General features: G+C 36.7%; 1 protein-coding gene across 1 annotated transcript; it reads right to left on the bottom strand.

The window, feature by feature from the left end:
- Nucleotides 1–12,995: 12,995 nt before the first annotated feature.
- On the bottom strand, nt 12,996–18,726 carry chchd7 (coiled-coil-helix-coiled-coil-helix domain containing 7). The gene is made up of 4 exons (XM_044340314.1): nt 18,386–18,726; nt 15,850–15,909; nt 15,645–15,743; nt 12,996–14,172 (listed from the first exon to the last, which is right to left on the bottom strand). Exons 2-4 carry the CDS (start codon nt 15,901–15,903, stop codon nt 14,068–14,070), a joined length of 258 nt encoding a protein of 85 aa, XP_044196249.1. The 5' UTR covers nt 15,904–15,909; nt 18,386–18,726; the 3' UTR covers nt 12,996–14,067.
- Between the last annotated feature and the right edge of the window lie 131 nt (nt 18,727–18,857).

The raw sequence follows: 18,857 nt of genomic DNA on the forward strand, positions 1-18,857 counted from the left end.
TGTAAAGTCCCAGGACTTCCCTCCTAATCACTATCAGCTGCTTGTACTTCCATTTATCATGAGCGTCGGTTTACAGCGCCCCGCTGTGGCAGCATCATTCAACATCTGCCCTCTTCAACAGTTACCTGCCTGATTTTAGGTAACGTTAGCCAGGACTGTAGAGATACTGACAGTGGTGGAATGTAACTGCGTACATTTACTCAAGTACTGTACTTCAGTACAATTTTGAGGCACTTGTACTTGAGTATTTTCATTTGATGCTACTAGATACTTCCATTCTACTACATTTCAGAGAGAGATATTGTACTTTCTACTCCACTATATTTATTTGACAGCTTTAGTTAGTTTTCAGATAAACATTTCACACAAAATAACATAATGATAAGACTATAAATCACACTATATTATTTAAGATTAAACCAGTGGTTCCCAAACTTTTTGGCTTGGGGCCCTTATATAAACACTGTGTGTGTGTGTGTGTGTGTTTATGTCTGTCACTTTTCAGATGTGTATGAATTGTTTGCAGTTCCACCAAAGATAAATAAATGTTTGAAGCCCAAAGAGGTAAAACCCTCCAATATTTTACCAAAATGCAAAGATTAAAGAAACGTTCTGAAAAATGAATCCACATGTATGTAGCAGAACTTTGTTTTTTCTTCTTTCCTACCCAATCTATCATCTCAAGACCTCTCAGATTTATCTTGTAACCCTCACAATGCAGTTCAAACTGGCTCCACCTCAAGCTGCTACAACAATAATGATAATAGTGCTTTTGCACTAACTCATCAGTATTAATAATGTACTTTGTTAAATTCAGTCACAGCCTAAAATGAGTACTTTTATTTCAGTATTTTTAAGTAAATTTAGCTGAAAGTGTAGTAGACACGCACATCCAATAAACATCAAACAGGTGCTGGACCGAAGAAACAAAATGTAAAAAAGAAAAAGAAAGATGAAGGTCTGCACAATGTAGCTTCCTTAGATGCAGTTTAATGAGACATCCACCAGTGACTTTAAGAGCTACATTATGTAATTTTAGCTTGTAATATTTCTATACTTTTACTTAAGTAGGATTTTAGATGCAAGACTTTTACTTGTAATGAAGTATTCTTACAGTGCAGTATTAATACTTTTACTTTAGTAAAGGATCTGAGTACTTCCACTGCTGGATACTGATGTCCTCTGGATAGAGGATTGCAATTATTCTTATTATTCCTCAACTGACTAAGTCAACAGCTGCTTATTACGTCAATACAACTTACTAAACTCCAACTGGTAGGCTACCAAAATTTAAGACAGTCCACACATGTAAGGGAGCTCCATCTCATTGATGATGTTGGAGTGGTGCAGTTTGATGAAAATACCATCCACATACTGGTACCAGATTACAAGTGAGGTACAAGCTGTTGTCAGAGTAATCTGTTCAGAAGGTTCCATGTATGTACTGTATATACATTCTGCATTACCTATTATAATAGAATATAGAAAGAATTCGGTCCCATAATGTCATTTGCACTATCTGTATGGGATGCAGTCAGACAAACTGCAAGCACTCTTGGTATGGCATATGACTAGTCCAGTCTTACAAAACTCTGACCTTGTAACTGGTGGCACACCTTTCAGTGGAGAACAAAAGGATTCATGTTTCATCAGATCTTTGAGATGACAGAGGAATAAGAATGTTCAGTGATTTGTGTAAGGCAACATTTCAGGAACTTCTTGTTTTTTTTATCTTCGTTGAAGACAGACTTTACAAACCAATGGAATAAACGTGTGATTCAGCACTTTGATCTGAACCTCTCCATCACCTGCTTGATATAAAAGGTTTTCTAAACTCATTTTTATTAAAATCAACATGTAGACCTCATAATATTTATTAGTTACGGAGTAGCCTTCTTGATTATAAAACAGAAATACTGATTGACAAAACAGTTTGGATCAAATTGCACAATATTTCTATATTCTGATAATAAATTGATACATTTTAAATGTATACATAGAATTTATTTAACTGTCATGAAACTTGCTTCCTTCCCACTCTCCAATATTTGTGTGAACAACCACTTTGATACTTCCTTACATATGCACAGGGAGTGTCCTGGCATCTTCCACTCTATTCTATTTACTTAACATAAAACTACCTTGTAGCTCAAAACTATTACTATTGAATGATGATTCTTCTTTGTCCTTATCAACCCAAAAACACGTGTTTTATTTGCTGGTTTGACAGTTGCAAAAAAAGTTGTGCAATGGAAATGCCCACATTCTCTTGACCATATCCAATGGTTTTATTTTTTTCTTGATATACTTTGTATTGAAACATAAATAAGAAGAATGTTTGGGACTAAGCAATAAACTATCAATATGTTGACTTCTGTAATTGATGAGGTGACATCTCTTTTGTAAAACAATTGGGGCTGGAGAACAGTGGGAACACTGGAGGAGAAAAGAATTTAATAAAAGCAATAAAAAGTGATTATGAGAAAAATGTTCCATTTACAAGTTAGTGATCGCACAGCGGTTCCTTTGGTTTGTTTGTAAAAAATCTCTTTGTACATGAAATAAATGATGTCAAGACACAACTCTAGTAGTTAGATGATCAAAGTTGAGGTTGGTTGTATCCCTCCTGTATCAGTTGTTGTAAAGAACTTAACCATCTCCTCAGTCTGGATGCTGGTAAACAGTACTGACATCAAATGACACCAGCCTCTGTGAGGGAGTACTGTCAAGTCCTTCATTTTCCCCAAGATCCTCACTATTCTGAATATGATGCTCTGCGCATCCCTCCCAGTGACACTGTCAAGTAATTCAGCTGATTGATGGGACCAGTGCTGAGATTGCAGGTCTGAGGTGTAACCCGGTTTTATTTACCTTTGGCAGTTAATAACATTCATATGATGAAAGAAAGATGAAAGACTGTGAAATGTGGTTGAAAACTCTGGAAAAAAAATAGTAATTAGATCTTGAGTGTCTTTTTTTTACTTGTATACACTACTTTTTTTTTTTGCATTTGGTCACTGCAAGCTGCACACATGTCCAACCTTTGTTTGGTTGACCACATTTAGAGTTGAGATATCTTTATTAGCTATTCTTTAGTCAACCTGACTGAGTCTCCTCTAGCTCTCTGTAGAAGTATGATGGACTCAAAACAAACAGCAGGTGGCACTGTGGTCTTCACTTCAAATGTCTTCCTGCTGAAATTTTAGGGCAAAAAACTATCACTTGACATGTTGCCTGTTTTTGGTGTATTATTCAAAGATAAGCATATTTTGTATATTTCACAGAGCTTATTGAACACATTCTAAATCTAAAAACATGCTCAAGGAATCAGCTAAAATGTCCATTAAAGTAAAGGTGAAACTGCTAATCATTTTTACCAACCGAATGTTGCCATGAAATACAAAGTTTTCTGATGAAAGTCTATTGTCAGTATGATTAATGTTATTACATTGTGTATTTGTTGAAATTATTATATCCGATAATATGATTATACTACTGACATTGATAATAAATTTACAACTGTCAATTTTAAGCACAAAAACAACAGTTGACACTCATGCACAGTTTATTAGTGTGGTTGAATGTATCCATCACCTAAAACTTGTGCTGTTACACCTCAACACAGATGAACAGGTCCGATTTAGTTCTATGCAGAGTGCACTGAATATTATATAATTTTTAAATTTTTATATTACCCTAAAATTTTGTATTTTATTTATTCATCTTTTCATGAACTTTTATACTTATGTATAAAGCCTTATTTCTCAGGTTTTTACACAGTGGTCTTCTTCCAGAAGTGTTATAAAAAAGGTGCCTTTTGATACAGTTTATTAATGGTCACAAATCTTTGCATATTATTGAAAATGCATTTTTGCTGTTAATCACCATCTCAAGTATAATTCCAAACAGTGTGGTGAGTTACCACAAAAATCATTATTTGTTGTTGTTATTGTCCCCAAAAGACTAAGAAATGAAAAAAATCTGTTTCCTTTACTGGAAGAGACCATTAAAGAGTTAAGTATTATTCAAAAGAAGAATTTTCATTTGCGCCGTGACAGCATCACATGACTGTAGACACTGTGTCAGATATTGCACTATGTCGTTCCATCTACTTAACTGTTGTTTGGTATTTTCACAGATGCACACAACGGACAACTGAAATATGCAGCTGAAACACGCCGAGTGATAGTCATACACAGAATATGAACTACTTTTTTATTTTAATTGTTTGTCACATTACAGAGATCTCACTGATGATGAACTAAAAGAAGTGTCTCAGAAAACAAAGTAATGATTCAACCCTGAAACATACATGAGATTGGAATAACATGCTCACAATAAACCCAACAGTGCCTTGAAATAACAGAACAACTCACAAGACAACTCAAGAGACACACACTTCAGTTGGAGGTGATTTTGTGCAGATCTTCAACAGTGACATACACCACCTGAGGAGACACAGACAGTATATATCATTGCATTATGAATATGGAGCATTTATCAGCTCACTTTCCATTACCCACTGTACTGTGGTTCATTTCAACTGGAACATATAGACATTAACTTGTAATTTGGTGCAGTTTTCCATTGAATTTTCTGCTTGTTTTCCACACTGTCAGAGGAAAAAAGTTGCTATTCATTAGAATCAAAACCATATTTGGGGTGATTTGTTTTTATTCTAACAGGAATCCATATAAGTCTTTATTGAGCTCTCAAATGTACTATAAGCAATTGATTTGTCTTCACATGTGTGTTGTCAGAGCCACAGACAAATAATCAATGAAGATGGAAAATGTCAGTATTTTTTTCACAGTGCATATGAGCTAGTACTGGAGTGTGTGAGTGTATGTGTGTGTGTGTGTGTGTGTGTGTGTGTGTGTGTGTGTGTGTGTGTGTGTGTGTGTGTGTGTGTGTGTGTGTGTGTCAGGTCTGTGTAAAGAGTTATGTGGAACTTTTTTTTTTGTATTTCAGAGGGTGTTTATAGATGACAACAAAATCAGAAAGGTTTGTTTTATCGTCTCTGACACAAGTCAGTTGTTCACTGCCATGACTTTATCCCTCATGAATTAAAACCAATAAAAATAAAAGGAAAAACCCAAACATGTGATACAACATGTGAGCTATAGAAGCGTTGGTAGGTGTTTTTACTGTATTTGTGTGTTTATTTTGCAAGCCTTTTCCCTCTACTTCCAAACCTTATGCTAAGCTAGGCTACATGTAACACATCCTGACTCAGCTCAGACTGACATCCATCTTCTCATCTCACTCTCAGAGATAAAGAGATTAAGGTTATTTTCCCATGTTGAGCTATTTCTGGCCCACTGATCATCTAATCTAAATGTATACATAACTGACATGACTCCAGAGCAGAAGTAATTAGTTTCTCAGCTACAGTAAGAGGACACACTCACCTGTCCATGGCAGGGGTCGGGGTAGTCACAGATGTTCTGTGAGAAGACAGAACGGATCAGTATTTTCACTTCTTCAGGGTAAATATAGGTGGGCTGGCACACATCTCCCTCCTTTATACCAACCTTGTGGAACATCTGGAATAAAAGTGAGAAATGCACGAGATGTTCATTTATGGCTGTGAATCAAGGGGTTACAGCGTAGCTACGTGTGTAGGCTGTGCCATAGTTGAGGTACATTTATTTCAACATAAACAAAGTTATTTTATTTATTTGTTCACAAATTTAAACAATACCATTTTATTGAAGAGTTAATGATTTGATATATACACAAAGACATATAAAAAGGCAAAACACATTTTTACCTGCATATACTCAATTATACTTGAATTTAAAGTAAACCAACACTTGTTCTAAAAACTCAAGATAAGATTGACATAATTATGTTAAATACAAATAATAAGGAATGAACATAAAAAATGTATATATATAAAAATCTCATTCCAGTTGTGCAACAGTCAACTTGAATTACCAATGTTTGTTTAACATGTTTTTTTTTTTAAATTCCAACAGTCTCTGTATCTAAATGAAAATGTAGCCACGTTACAGGAACATAAAGGAAGATGAAGATGTTTAGACTGTCTAGTAGAATATGTATGAATGTTTGAATTAGTTTGGAAAAAAATATGAAAAGTGTTAGGTAGCCGTTAGCTGAAATAAAATATTAAATAAACATACAACTCTAAAGTTTGTTGATACTAGGGAAAGTCAAAAGTTTAAGAGCATGAATAAGAGGGGCAGATGATTCATGCCAGTGAGAAGAGGTAGCTAGTCTGACTGATTCCTTTAGAACTATAAACAGTTGTGAAGATGTGAGGAATGTTGGAGAAAGAAGTAGTCCTCAGTAACACTCATCTAACAAAGTCATGCCACTGCAAACCTGCTCACCACCAACACTGTCACTGTGAATGAAACAGCAACTGCATAGAACAGTCTGTTCACTAATGAGACAAGGTGAAATAGAAGTCAACTAGATGTAATTCCACTTATATGTGAGTAGCCCGGTGTCAGACTGACTCACAAAGTAAATCAAATAACATAAATAGAATATAATTAAAGCATGATAAAGCCTGATCATGTGCAACACATCCATCAACGGGCTCCTTTCAACATGTCCCTTAAAGTGAACCCAGACACCCCATGAAGGAAGCTTATTTCAACCTCTGAAATCAGTATTCTAATCTTTCAGTCACTACAAGCTTGTGGCCATAAACAGTGGGGAGTAGTGATGGGAAAGGCTGGAGAAATCCTGCTGTGGGTCTCACTGCATCCCATTCTGTCTCCTATTACAAATACATACAGTGTTATTCTCATTGGTGGAAGAAGTATTCAGATTCTAAAAGTACAAAAGTATTATGAGCTTGATGTAGTTAAAGTATTGCAGTAAAAGTAGTGGTTTGGTCCCTCTGACTGATATATTATTATATATGACATCATTAGATTATTAATACTGAAGCATCAGTGTTTGAGCAGCATGTTACTGTTTGAACTACTTTTTGCACAGTTAGCTAGTTTAGTCCAGTGGTTCCCAACCTAGGGGTCGGGTCCCTCCAAAGGGTCAGCAGATAAATCTGAGGGGTAGTGAGATGATTAATGGGAGAGGAAAGAAGAAAAAACAAAGTTCTGATACACAAATCTGTTTTCAGTTTGTGGACTTTTTCTCTAATCTTTGATTTTTGCTGAAATATTGGATCATTTGAACATTTATTGAAATGAAAGCATGTGAGAAGTTTAGAGGGAAAAATCACTATTTGGTGGAGCTGTTAACAACTCATAGACATGTGAAATGTGACCCCGACTACACACTGCTTTTTGCCAAAAAGGTTGGAAACCACTGGTTTCATCTTTAACAATGTGTTGTATTTTAAGAGCTTGTTATATCATCCATTGTGTCAAATCTTCATCTGAAAAGTAACTTATGTTATCAGATAAATGTACTGGAGTAGAAAGTACAATATTTCCTCAAAATCTTACTTAAGTACAGTATTTGAGTAAATGTACTTAGTTACTTTCCACCACTGGTTATTGTTGTAGGCGAGTCTGCAGTAGGGAAGTAAATCAGCTGCATACCTACAGCAACAAGTCCTCCAAATAACAAAACATTTGTCATATTGAAGGCACAGGGTATGGTTTAAAAAGAGAAATGGTTGTAAAACACATTTACATGTTATCAGAATACTGACCAGTTTCCTCTGCAGAAGCCTGTAGACCTTCTTCCGACGGGCGTGGTCACTTCTCAGTCGTTTGGCAGTGTGGAGCAGAGATGCTATCCACTGAGGAAGCCTGAAGAAGATTTAGACATCTGAAATGTTTCTGTATTCAATTCAAATTGATTATACACTCTATGACTTTGTTTAACTAAGAATTAACTAAGCTATAGTAACGTTACCTCATCCCAGCCAACCAAATATTGAAGTGAACTTTTTTTTTACTCCTTTTCATTTGTATGAGATGCAACTTATCAAGGCACTGTAGCCAGTAGTGTATTGATGTGCATCGATACACTACTGGATACATCTGCATCTTTGGTTTTGACATAGATTTCTACACACCACTGTTATTTGACATGGGTCACCTATCCAGAAACATAGCATTTCTATCACATTCACTCCCCAAATCAACATGACTACAGCTCCTGTGTGTATTGTCCTGGTTCAGACCAAAACACAGAGGAAATGATGCTCTTTAACATAACACAGTTGAAGATGGATGTTTAAACCAACAGTCTGTTGAGGTACACTGAACTGATGCTTCACTTTCTAACAGTTCCACCTCAATGCTCAACTAGTTTTACTTACAACATTGAATCACAAGATCTTTCAACATTTCTGGTATCTGTTTCAGACCAGCTGGTCTATATTCTGTAATTATTTGCACAAAGCCAGTTGTTTAGAAATGTGCACTGCATCTGTAAAACACTGGGAGAGCTGATGGAAACCTTTATCTTACCCAAGTGAATGGCAGAGATCAACATACACATCCATGAGAGGGTTGATGGAGGCAGCGTGCTCTGTGAGTCAACATGAGAAGCAACTGACAGTGATAGTTACAGTGTGAGCCCTGCCTCTCCATTCCAGTCCAATTAAACATAAGAAAGAAATGAAATTCAGATGACAAAGTTGGCAAAGTTACATGATATTTGCACTGATTGTCACTCAACCTCCAAAAACCAGAAAAATAGTGTCTTCAGTGTCTTCCACAGAGTTAATAGATGTGTTACAGAGATGTCTTCTTCAGCACAAACAAGATGATCATCATGATTGTTACATATATCTAGAATGTTACACCACAGTAGGATTTGACTGAGCGTCTTTGTCAGATTTTTCAACATTGTCTTGTGTCACAAGTTCACATACATGACAAGATTTAACAATATCTACAATACCGACAAAGTGCTGCAATGTATTCAGTTTAACTGCACTGACATGCACTGAGAACCTGTATTAGTTAACAATGTGACAGATGGAGGAATAACAGAGTTCTGTGATACTATTTTATATGCTGATTTATATGTGAAAGCTGATATTCCCCCAGATAATGAGAAGGATCTGATGTGATGCAGTTTAAAACAAACATTCAAAAGTCTGACCAACTATCTTTGAGAATGTTCATAACAATCCGAACATAAAGACAGCAGAGGTGGGACAAAGTCATTGTTTGGAACACTTATTGATGACATCATTTTTAGTCTTTGGGTTTAGGGAGGATATTAAGTCATTCCAAATCATAAAACTAAGGTCCATGTAAGGTCACAAATCTTTGGTGTTTAAGTAAAAGTCTTCAGATTCTTGACTTTAGTCTGACTCGAGTCCAAGCCATGTGACTCAAGTCCACACCTCTGCCACGCAGTGATCCCAAACTGTACTGTATCACACTTCATAATCACAAAGTCTGCTCCAAATGACTTCAGTCTCCTGAGAACATGAAATTATATCAACTGGAAGAGGATAAAATATAGATCATTTCATGTGCTTTAATTAGATTAATAATGTGTGAATTCTTCACATCTGTGCAATTATGAATACTCGAATTATGGCTACAACTAGAGCTGCAACAATTAGTCAATTAATCGATTAGTTGCTAACAAGTCATTTTTGAAGAAAAAAATTCTCTGGTTCCCAAAGTCTCTGTTCCTCAAATGGGAATATTTTCTGGTGTCTTTGGTCCTTAATGACAGTAAACTGAATATCTTTCGGTTGTGGACTGTTTGATCTGAACAAAACAAGACAGTTGTTTATTACTGCTTAACTTGTCATTAACTTTTGATAAATTGTTTAGTCTATAAATTCCTAGATGCCTTGTTTTGTTGGACCTACTGTCCAAAATCCAAATATATTCAGTTTAAACTTGAATTCAACACAGACAAGCAGCCAATCTTCATACCTGAGAAACCATTTTTACTTGATCAAACATCTGCAGCAATTATTCGATTTAAAAAATCAATTCAGCAACGAATTGTTTCAGCTTTGGTGTCAATCTCCTATTATCCATCAGTTTTACAGCCATCTGTGTAAAGGATAAACTCACAGCTGATCCTGGCTCAGTGAGAATAGCAGTTGAGTAGCTTTCCTCAGGTGCATCTAACGCTTTACAGTAAACTATATTAATAACTAACAAAACGTAACTTCAATGTGTCGACTTGAACAATCAGCTAGCCTGCAGCATTACCAGGCAAATACAACTGTTAGATGGATTAGCTGTTTAGTTACATTTAACAGATTCATTTGAAACTTCACTTTTCACTGCATCTTACAAGCCGAAGCAGTAACTGTTAATCATCATATTTTGTGGTATGCTTTATTACTCTGTGCACGTGCCTGAAGCTGTCAGGAGTATTATTAACCTGTAGCGCGCGCGCGGGCGCCATATAGAGAGTTAGCGTTAAAATGCAGATGAGATGAGAAGCTCATGATGTTACAGCCTACCTGTAAACGAGAGTTCAGATCCGGTGTGCCGTTACAATCTATCAGCCTGCAGCACGCTCATTAGCTTAACGGGAATGATTGACAGGAAGGGCGGGACCAAACTATCAAGTCTAGGTGTGTAAGATCATTTACTCATTTAAGAGTAGCAGTACCACGGTGTGCATTATAGAGTCAAGTCCTGTATTCAGTATTCATGTTCAATTATTAATGTAAAATAACGTACCACAAATCTTTCTTGTGTGAACCTAGTTACTGTAGGCTGTTTTGCTAGAGGTTGTTAAATCATCTCTTTTTCATTTTGAACAAATCATTTCATCTTAAAGGACAGGTTCACAATTTTTTAAATCTGTCTTATAACAACAGTCAGGTGTCCATATGAACAGTGAAAGAGGTTTTCTTCGCTGTAATCATTCCTCCTGTTCATACTGGATATTAAAAGATCCTTCAAATGTGCTTTCAATGTAAGTGATGGAGGCCAAAATCCACAGTGTGTCCACACAGTCATTTAAAAGTCTCTGTGAAGCTTATATTCAGCTTCAGCAGTCTGTTAGTCATATCAAGTGGATATCTGACACATTTACAGTCTTTTTAGCATCAAATTCCCTCTTTGTGTTTCCTCAGACAGTGTTTCCCTGTTGAGCTGTGGTGGAAGTATAGTAACAGAAAGAGGGACTTTGGCACTAAAAAGACTGTAACATTGAAAGATATCTACTTGATTAAACTCATTTGGACGCTGAAGCTTCATATTAGCTTCAGATAAACTTTCAGATACATTTATGCACAGAAGGAGGACTGTGGATTTACATTGTGAGTGCATTATGAAGGGATCTTCTAATGGTCAGTATGATTACAGCAAGAGGAACAGGTTTCACTGTTTATTTGGGCTTCTGACTGTTGTTTTCAGACAGACTTGAAAAATTGTGAACATATGATTTAACTATCTACCTAAAGAGCAGTAAAAGTTTACTTTACAACTAATCAGTTTATATAATATGTAGCATTTTCACAGATTAAACTAGTCAACAGTCTCTGAAGCAGATGAAAGTGGCTTCACTTCCACTCGCTACAACATTAAAATGCTGCTTACATGTTAATGAATTAGTAATAATAGTCCAATAATACTATATTACATGTAATAATATAACCCTGACAAACCATTCTGCTGCAGAAAGAGTACTTTCATTTTTGATACTTTAAGTATATATTGCTATAAATATGTATAAATGTTTAACTTGGGTAATATTGTGAATGCAGATCTTTTACTTGTAGGGGAGTAGTTTTACTACTTTTATTCACCGTGGAAACTTCTCCCACCACTGACAGTAACGAACAGTAAATGGAATGAGAACCAGAAGAAATCAAATGAAATCTGATCATTGTTCAGTCTGGGTCCTGGTTTTCTTGCTTCAGACATCATGTCTGTCTACAAAGCTGTCACATCACCATGAACTCTGTTCTAAACTCTGCTTCAGCACATTGGATGTGAAATAAAGTAATGGATACTACATTAAAGTGATAAGTCTCAGCTTTGATTTGAGTAGGTTTACATCAACATAGAAAGAAATGTGTGGGAGATATAGGACTTTTAACACATGGTGCCCATCCAATGTAATTGGACAGATACATGAGGTCATCATATTTAATATTAAGTGGAAAATGCTTTACAGTCAGTGACTGGCCAACGTCTTGGAGCCATAGACATCAGTAGATGCTTTGTATCTTCCCTCTCCCAGGATTTCACTACCTACCACTACCCAAGCTCTGCCTTTATTCTGGTGTGAAGCAGGTGGAATGCTGCGCAATGCTCAGTGGGATTGAGATCAGGTGGTTGACTTGGCCAGTTGGGGATATTCCACCTCTTCACCCTGAAAAGCTCTTTGGTTGCTTTGGCCATATGTTTATGATAGGTGTCCTGCTGAAAGATGAAATGTGCTCCAGTTTTGAAGCAACAGGATGAATGCAGAGGTATACAGGAACACACAGAATGCTCCTGCATTCATCAGCTGTGAAATCATCAATAAATGTCAGTGTGCCAGTTCCACTGACAGCCATACATGTTTGACTAAATACCTGTATGTAACTATTTATATACAGTCTATGATGTGTACACATGCACCTATCTCATCACTAGAAACTGACTCTGACTTTTTTGCCTTAAGTGACAACAACATAATCATTCTTCCTGTGCCTGCTGGTGGTGAAGTGATCCCGTGTTAGAATGCCTCCAATGCATGATGGGGGACAAAATACTGAATCTTCATTCTGTGTCTCAATCCAATCTGAAGTTAAACTGGAGCTGATGGAGGCTTCTGCAGTCTGAGTTAGACATTCAGTATAATAAGGATATCTAACAAAGTTAGTCTTTACTATGAAATTCTATCTCTCCATTTCTGCTCAGAATGGACTCATTTTATTCCTCTAACATTTACAGCACATCTGACATCTTTGATCAAAATGAAAAGAGAACTGATCATTTTTGTAACTTTTAGAGTCCAGAATATCAGCACCAAAATAGCAAAAAATGCAAAAAAAAAAAAAAATCACAAGAAATATAGCCATTCAAAAACAGCATGACAAATCCAACATGAACCAAACAACGATGTAGATACAAAACACGTTCTCCTTTTATTTTTTAAAGAACATCACAGTCATTCTGATATTGACCAAACTGTCCAACAGTCTGTTGTCCCACAGATGTCCTTCACAGGTTGCTGAGTTAGATACCAGCTTACTGCAGATGTCATAGATGTGAATTCAGCCCGTCCTCACAAGAAAAAACACAGTATAGGTCTAAAATTCAAGCTGGCAAAAACAAGCTATAGTTACGTTTACACCATCTAGCAGCCGTAGTGATGATGACGTCAACATAAGGTGACTTGATAAGATGATTTTACCTTGTTGTTAGGAGGAGGCCGGTTGGGTGGATGGCTGATGTTGGATGACAAAAAGTGGACTTTGCTGCAGGAGAGCATTGTGCGCTTTCCATTTTCAACCATGAGCATCATGTAAAACTGTAACGTTGTAGTGTTTACTGTTGACATGACAACAAAGGTTGTTAACTTTAAGGAAGTATAAACCACATTTCAAGTGATTATTTTAACTCAAACCATGATCTTTTCTCTAACCCTAACCAAGTTGTTTTTGTGCCTGAACCTCAGCAGACCTCAACCACAGCTCTGTCACATCATAAAACATCAGTATTGTTTAACAGTGATTTGTAACTGTTTTGGAAAGTGGCATATAACGGCGTAAATGTAATTATAGGTTGTTTTTTGGCCGGCTGAACTTTGAGTATGTGTTGTGTGAATAATACAGTTGAACACATGGGTTCAAGCATAACACATCAAAACATACACTTTTTCTTCCAAACAAAAACAGAAAATCTCTTTTATTCCTATCACATTGTGTCCGTTCATGTCATTTCATTATCAAAACTCAAACAGTAATCAATCTCAGGTCTTGCCTTGTGTGCCTCTCCTCTCTTTCCATTGTATTTCAGAACAGAGATAGGCTACAGGCAGTCTCTTCCATGTGACCAGAGCTTGACAACAGGTCAGACCTTGCATTACAGTGTACACTCAGCTCGTGCAGTGTAGTAGCATCACCAGAATGTGTTCACCTGTAGAACACGTCCTCTGGTCTTCACAGTGTCTCTGTGTGACCTTCATGACTCGTCAGTAGGGTTTGCCACCGATGGCAGCCAGCATCTCCTGCCTCTCTGCTGCAGTGGGCATATCAGGGCTCACACCGTCTCTCCTCCTCTGCAGCATGATGTTGTGCTACAAGGAAACAAACACAACAACAATAAATATCTTACACTGACTGGCTGATACCCTGATGGTGTCATTGTGATGTCATCAATGTTTACAGGTTCATTCCCACAACAGGACCATTACAGAAAGCCTGCTGATATTTGGCACCTGGGGCCCAGTTGTTTCAACTCATTTGCAACATGCAAGCTGAGACACATTTATCAAATCCAATCCATCACTATACTTGTGACTCATGCATGAGCACACAAGAGGGAGACTGTAGGGCTTACAAATGTATCTAAAACTTTATTTTATTTTATTTGCTCTCATGAAAGCGGCCACTGGTACACAGAGGGAGCATCACTGGCAACTGTAGATCAGTGGAGTAACACCAAATGGGCTGCAACGATTATTTTTATTATTGATTAATCTACTGATTAATTGTTTTGTCTATATAATGTCAGAAAATAGTGAAAAATGTTAGTTTCATTATAATTATAACAAACTTATAATTTCTCAGAGTCAGTCTTATTTTGTCTGACCAACAGTCCAAAACCCAAAGACAATCATGTTACTACACTGAGTGACAAAGAAAAGCATTACACCATCACATGTGAGAAGCTGAAACCAACAAAGTTTTGGCATATTTGCTTAAAAAATAACTACATCAATTATTTGTCAAAATTAAGATTAATGTTCTGTCGATCAACTAATCAATTCATTGCTGAAGCTCTAAAATAAAACAGGGTCCAACTCCATAGCACTTCTAGTGGACACAAACTACACAGTAGCTCTTTCATTTGATTTTTTTTTTAAATTTCACTTTTGACCTGCAATGAGAAAAAAGACTAATCTGTCATAAGAAGAATCTTCTCAACAAATAAAAATAGTTTCCTGGTTGACTAACCTGATTTTCTTTGTGCATAAGAAATGACAATATAGCAGCATATTGTTATATTGAATCTCTGTGTGATTCTTATTCAGACAGAAGAGACACTTATAACATTACATTGATGGAAGAGCATAGGTTTGGATTCAGATGGACATTTATATGGCAGAGAGCGTCTAATGAAAAGATGCTCTTTGTTGCATTATGGGTAGTATATGTTTCTGGATGTGGACCCATACTTGGAACTACAGCCCTTTAGAGGCAGAGAGTACAAAAATACTAGAGCACATTGAAACTCTACTGTCAGTTTACATATGTCTCTGTGATGATGTTATTGTATGGATCATTATGATGTGGACTGGGCAGGGTGCACTAGACTGTGAATCACGCTGTGCTGCTAAGTTTATGAAAGTAAGAGCCCATAGTGTCACTCACTGCTTCTTCTCACCAACAGTGCAAATACTCCAGCCAACAACCCTCATCGTCTTCCACCTGTCAACAGGTGAGTACTCTCCCATGCACAAATACAACACACTCAATGTCCTGAACACTTGCTGAACTTTTCTCCTGGCAGTCTACTCAGTTTGTTTCCTGGGTAAAACACACTTACCCAGTATTTCCTACAGTCCCTATATCTCTGGAAATAGGCTGAACACATGCTCTTGTCATAGTTGTAGGCATCCAAACACTTCTGGGAGGCAGAAGTTTCCTGAAAAAGAGAAGCAGCAGCATGAGAGAGAGTTAGAGACAGCGTCACATCCCAGCAGCAGGCAGATATGTGACAACATGCAGAAGGTCAATGTTGGTCAGCTTACTTCGATGCATGGATTAATGTCCTGATTCCGAACTTTTCGTGCATTTTTCTCCATTTGAATCTGTGTACAGATGGACAATATGAACAGGTTCAGTTTTTTCTTGAAGGTAACGTGTGTATAGGTCATTGCTTGATATGGTCATGAAGTGAAATATTCCTCTGCTTTGTACGGCTCAGATCATTTTCATATTTCTGAAAGTCAAATATGTTGTTATGAAGGCAACTGCTGAACCAACTGTAATGTGTTATTTTACATTCTAAATATGTCCTCCATACACTAGAGAACGTCTTACTGCTCATCACGCTGATATATGAAGACCTGTGGGTTTATCAGCTTTTTGACAGTAGACTATGAAGAGAACTGACAGATGTAGAGTTTTATTGTAGCACCAAACTGATCAACAATGAGATTCACAGAAAATGAACCTTCATCACTTTTAATGACTGGTTATTTGTTGAAGTCATTTATAAAGCTTGGGATGTGGGATGTACAGCTTTCTGTTTTATATGACTGGAAATCTCTTTGTTGGTCGGACAAAAGAAAACATTTGAAAATGACACCTTGGAATCTGGAAAACTTTATGAGGGTGAAAAGTGCAGCTGACAGGGATGAATCAATGACACAGATTTACTCAGCAGTATGAGTGACAGACTGAGGGGCATCCTGGTGACCTGGGTCCTCCAGCCGTCTCTCTACTATCACTAATAATACAAATGAAAGGAAAAACTACAGCTGTTTCATCATGTTCTGATGGACATGAGATTGTAAAGCACCACATTGACTGAGTTATTATCAGCTCATTTATTGCTCACTTTTTCTTCAGTAATTCATAATTTGTTCTATAAAATGTTCTCAGCAGAACGGCTTGTCAATTATATCATCAAACTGTTAACAGCTAAATATTTGGGCTAAGTGTTCAATTTTGAATCATATTAAATGTTCTTAAAGTCAGGAAACACAACATGCATGATAATAAAACAGTCTATACATGCTTGATCCCTGTGAACTACTGAAAATATATATAATCCATGACACCATGCTTTTTCTATGGTGGTGTCATTTCATTCAATGGACATGTTGTACACATGTTGTGCATCATCTATACAGATTTCTCCCAAACTTCAGCCTGACATGTTTAGTATGTTTGCAAACTTGTGTGTTGGTGCTTCCATCATCTCATTTAGAAATGTCATTAATAACTTGTTTCTGTTTCAGCGTTCTGTCTGGAGCCTGACTGATGCTGGATTTTTTAGGCTAATATCCATATTGATCATCAGACGGCATTCATTATTTAATAAAAACAAAACCTACAGGCTACAAGCATTTCTTGAAAATTCAGTCATATAAAAAAGCATCTTATAAAACCTTAAAAAAATCTGATCTATAATATAATGAAGTAAAATAAAAATGAAATGGAGTAGAAGGTGGAGTTTTATAAAATAACCTGTTGCCTGTGACAAATCATCATCTTCATGCATTAATGTGTCCTTCATTTACCAAAACTCATGAGTTACTTCACACATATTTGTCCTTACTGCAGTTTCTTGTTATTTGTTAGCAGACATGTTGGTACCGATGTATCTTGTGTGAAGATAATATCAGTAGATATTTTCAAACCAGCTGTTATAGCAGTTGGGCTCTATTTTGACTAAGTAAGTCATATTTCAACTCAGATTTATTTGGCATTTTTAATTGCATTTCCATGCAGAAAAAGTAGCAGCAGAAATGATACTGCAATGAACCTCATGGATGATATCACACCAGTAGAAATTCTCTCTTATGAGGTTTTCAGAACGATTTTAGGAAACACGTCCAGATGTAATATTTCTTAAGCTATTTTATGTGTCAAAGAAATCTCTTAAAATGATTTTGACTTTTTAAACTTTCAAAGGTTTTGAAGGAGAACATATAAAAAAGGTGATGTTTTAATGTAGGCCTAACCCTTTCCATTTCTGACAGGGCCCAAAAGAAAACACATCACAATCTATGCAACCAGTTGCAAAAAATACATAAATTCAAAATCAAATATGATCCATCATATTCATAGTCCCAACTGTAACATGTCAAAAATGAGACTCCATGACCCCACAGTCAATTTCAGCAGCAGTCTTATCTTCAGCTTAGGTTTACTAGATATCACTAAGCACACTGTGTTTTGGTGGAATACAAAAGTAAAGTTATAATGAAATTGAAAGTTTTTTGTTCTATTACTATTAAAATGGCTTCAGATTGTATTTAAATTTATGCCGAATTGAAAAGTTGCTCTTTGTCTAGTCGAAAAATATAATAAACCGCATCGACCTGTCATGGACATTTCACAGTGGGCTCGTCTTATGTAAATGCTAGTTTTCTCAACTGAGTTTGGCACGGCTGGCTCCTTCTTGCTATATGTAACACTGCTACAATGTAACATGTTGACCTTCAATGATGTTACCAAACAGCTTACAGGGAAACTAGCGGCTTTTCAAAGCGGTATGACTATATAACGTTAGGTGTGAACGTAGATATGCTGCAGCTTTACGCAGTTAATGCCTACCTTTAACAAAAGCCAACTTATATCCAGCGATAGACTTGTAGGTGCACCTGGTTTCCACACCAGTCAAGGGTATCCAGTCTTTAAAAAGAGACCAAAATAACAGTGGAAAGCCTATTGACGCTTACTAGCTATAAACCAGCAATTACTCTGTCATTTAAATCCGCTTGAAATGCTTGCAAGACTGTTGCTCCTAAACGCAGAACAGCTGGCTATACACGACATGTAACATTATCTAACTGCAGCTACACAAGCTATAAGCTGTAACCTCTCAGTCATGCTCATGTCAACTTTACTCGCTGCTGCAACAGCGCACCAGGAAAAGCACACGCATCGTCACCATGAACTGACAGCAACATTAGCCAATAGAAACCCCAGGATACTAACAACGTAGACTGACAATCTAGTAAACCAATAGGATTTCTTGGCAGACATGTTGGTCTTCCTATCGTTGTAAATAACTCTAAACCAAGTT

This window comes from Thunnus albacares, chromosome 21 (genome assembly GCF_914725855.1).
Source record: "Thunnus albacares chromosome 21, fThuAlb1.1, whole genome shotgun sequence".
NCBI classification, from domain to species: domain Eukaryota; kingdom Metazoa; phylum Chordata; class Actinopteri; order Scombriformes; family Scombridae; genus Thunnus; species Thunnus albacares.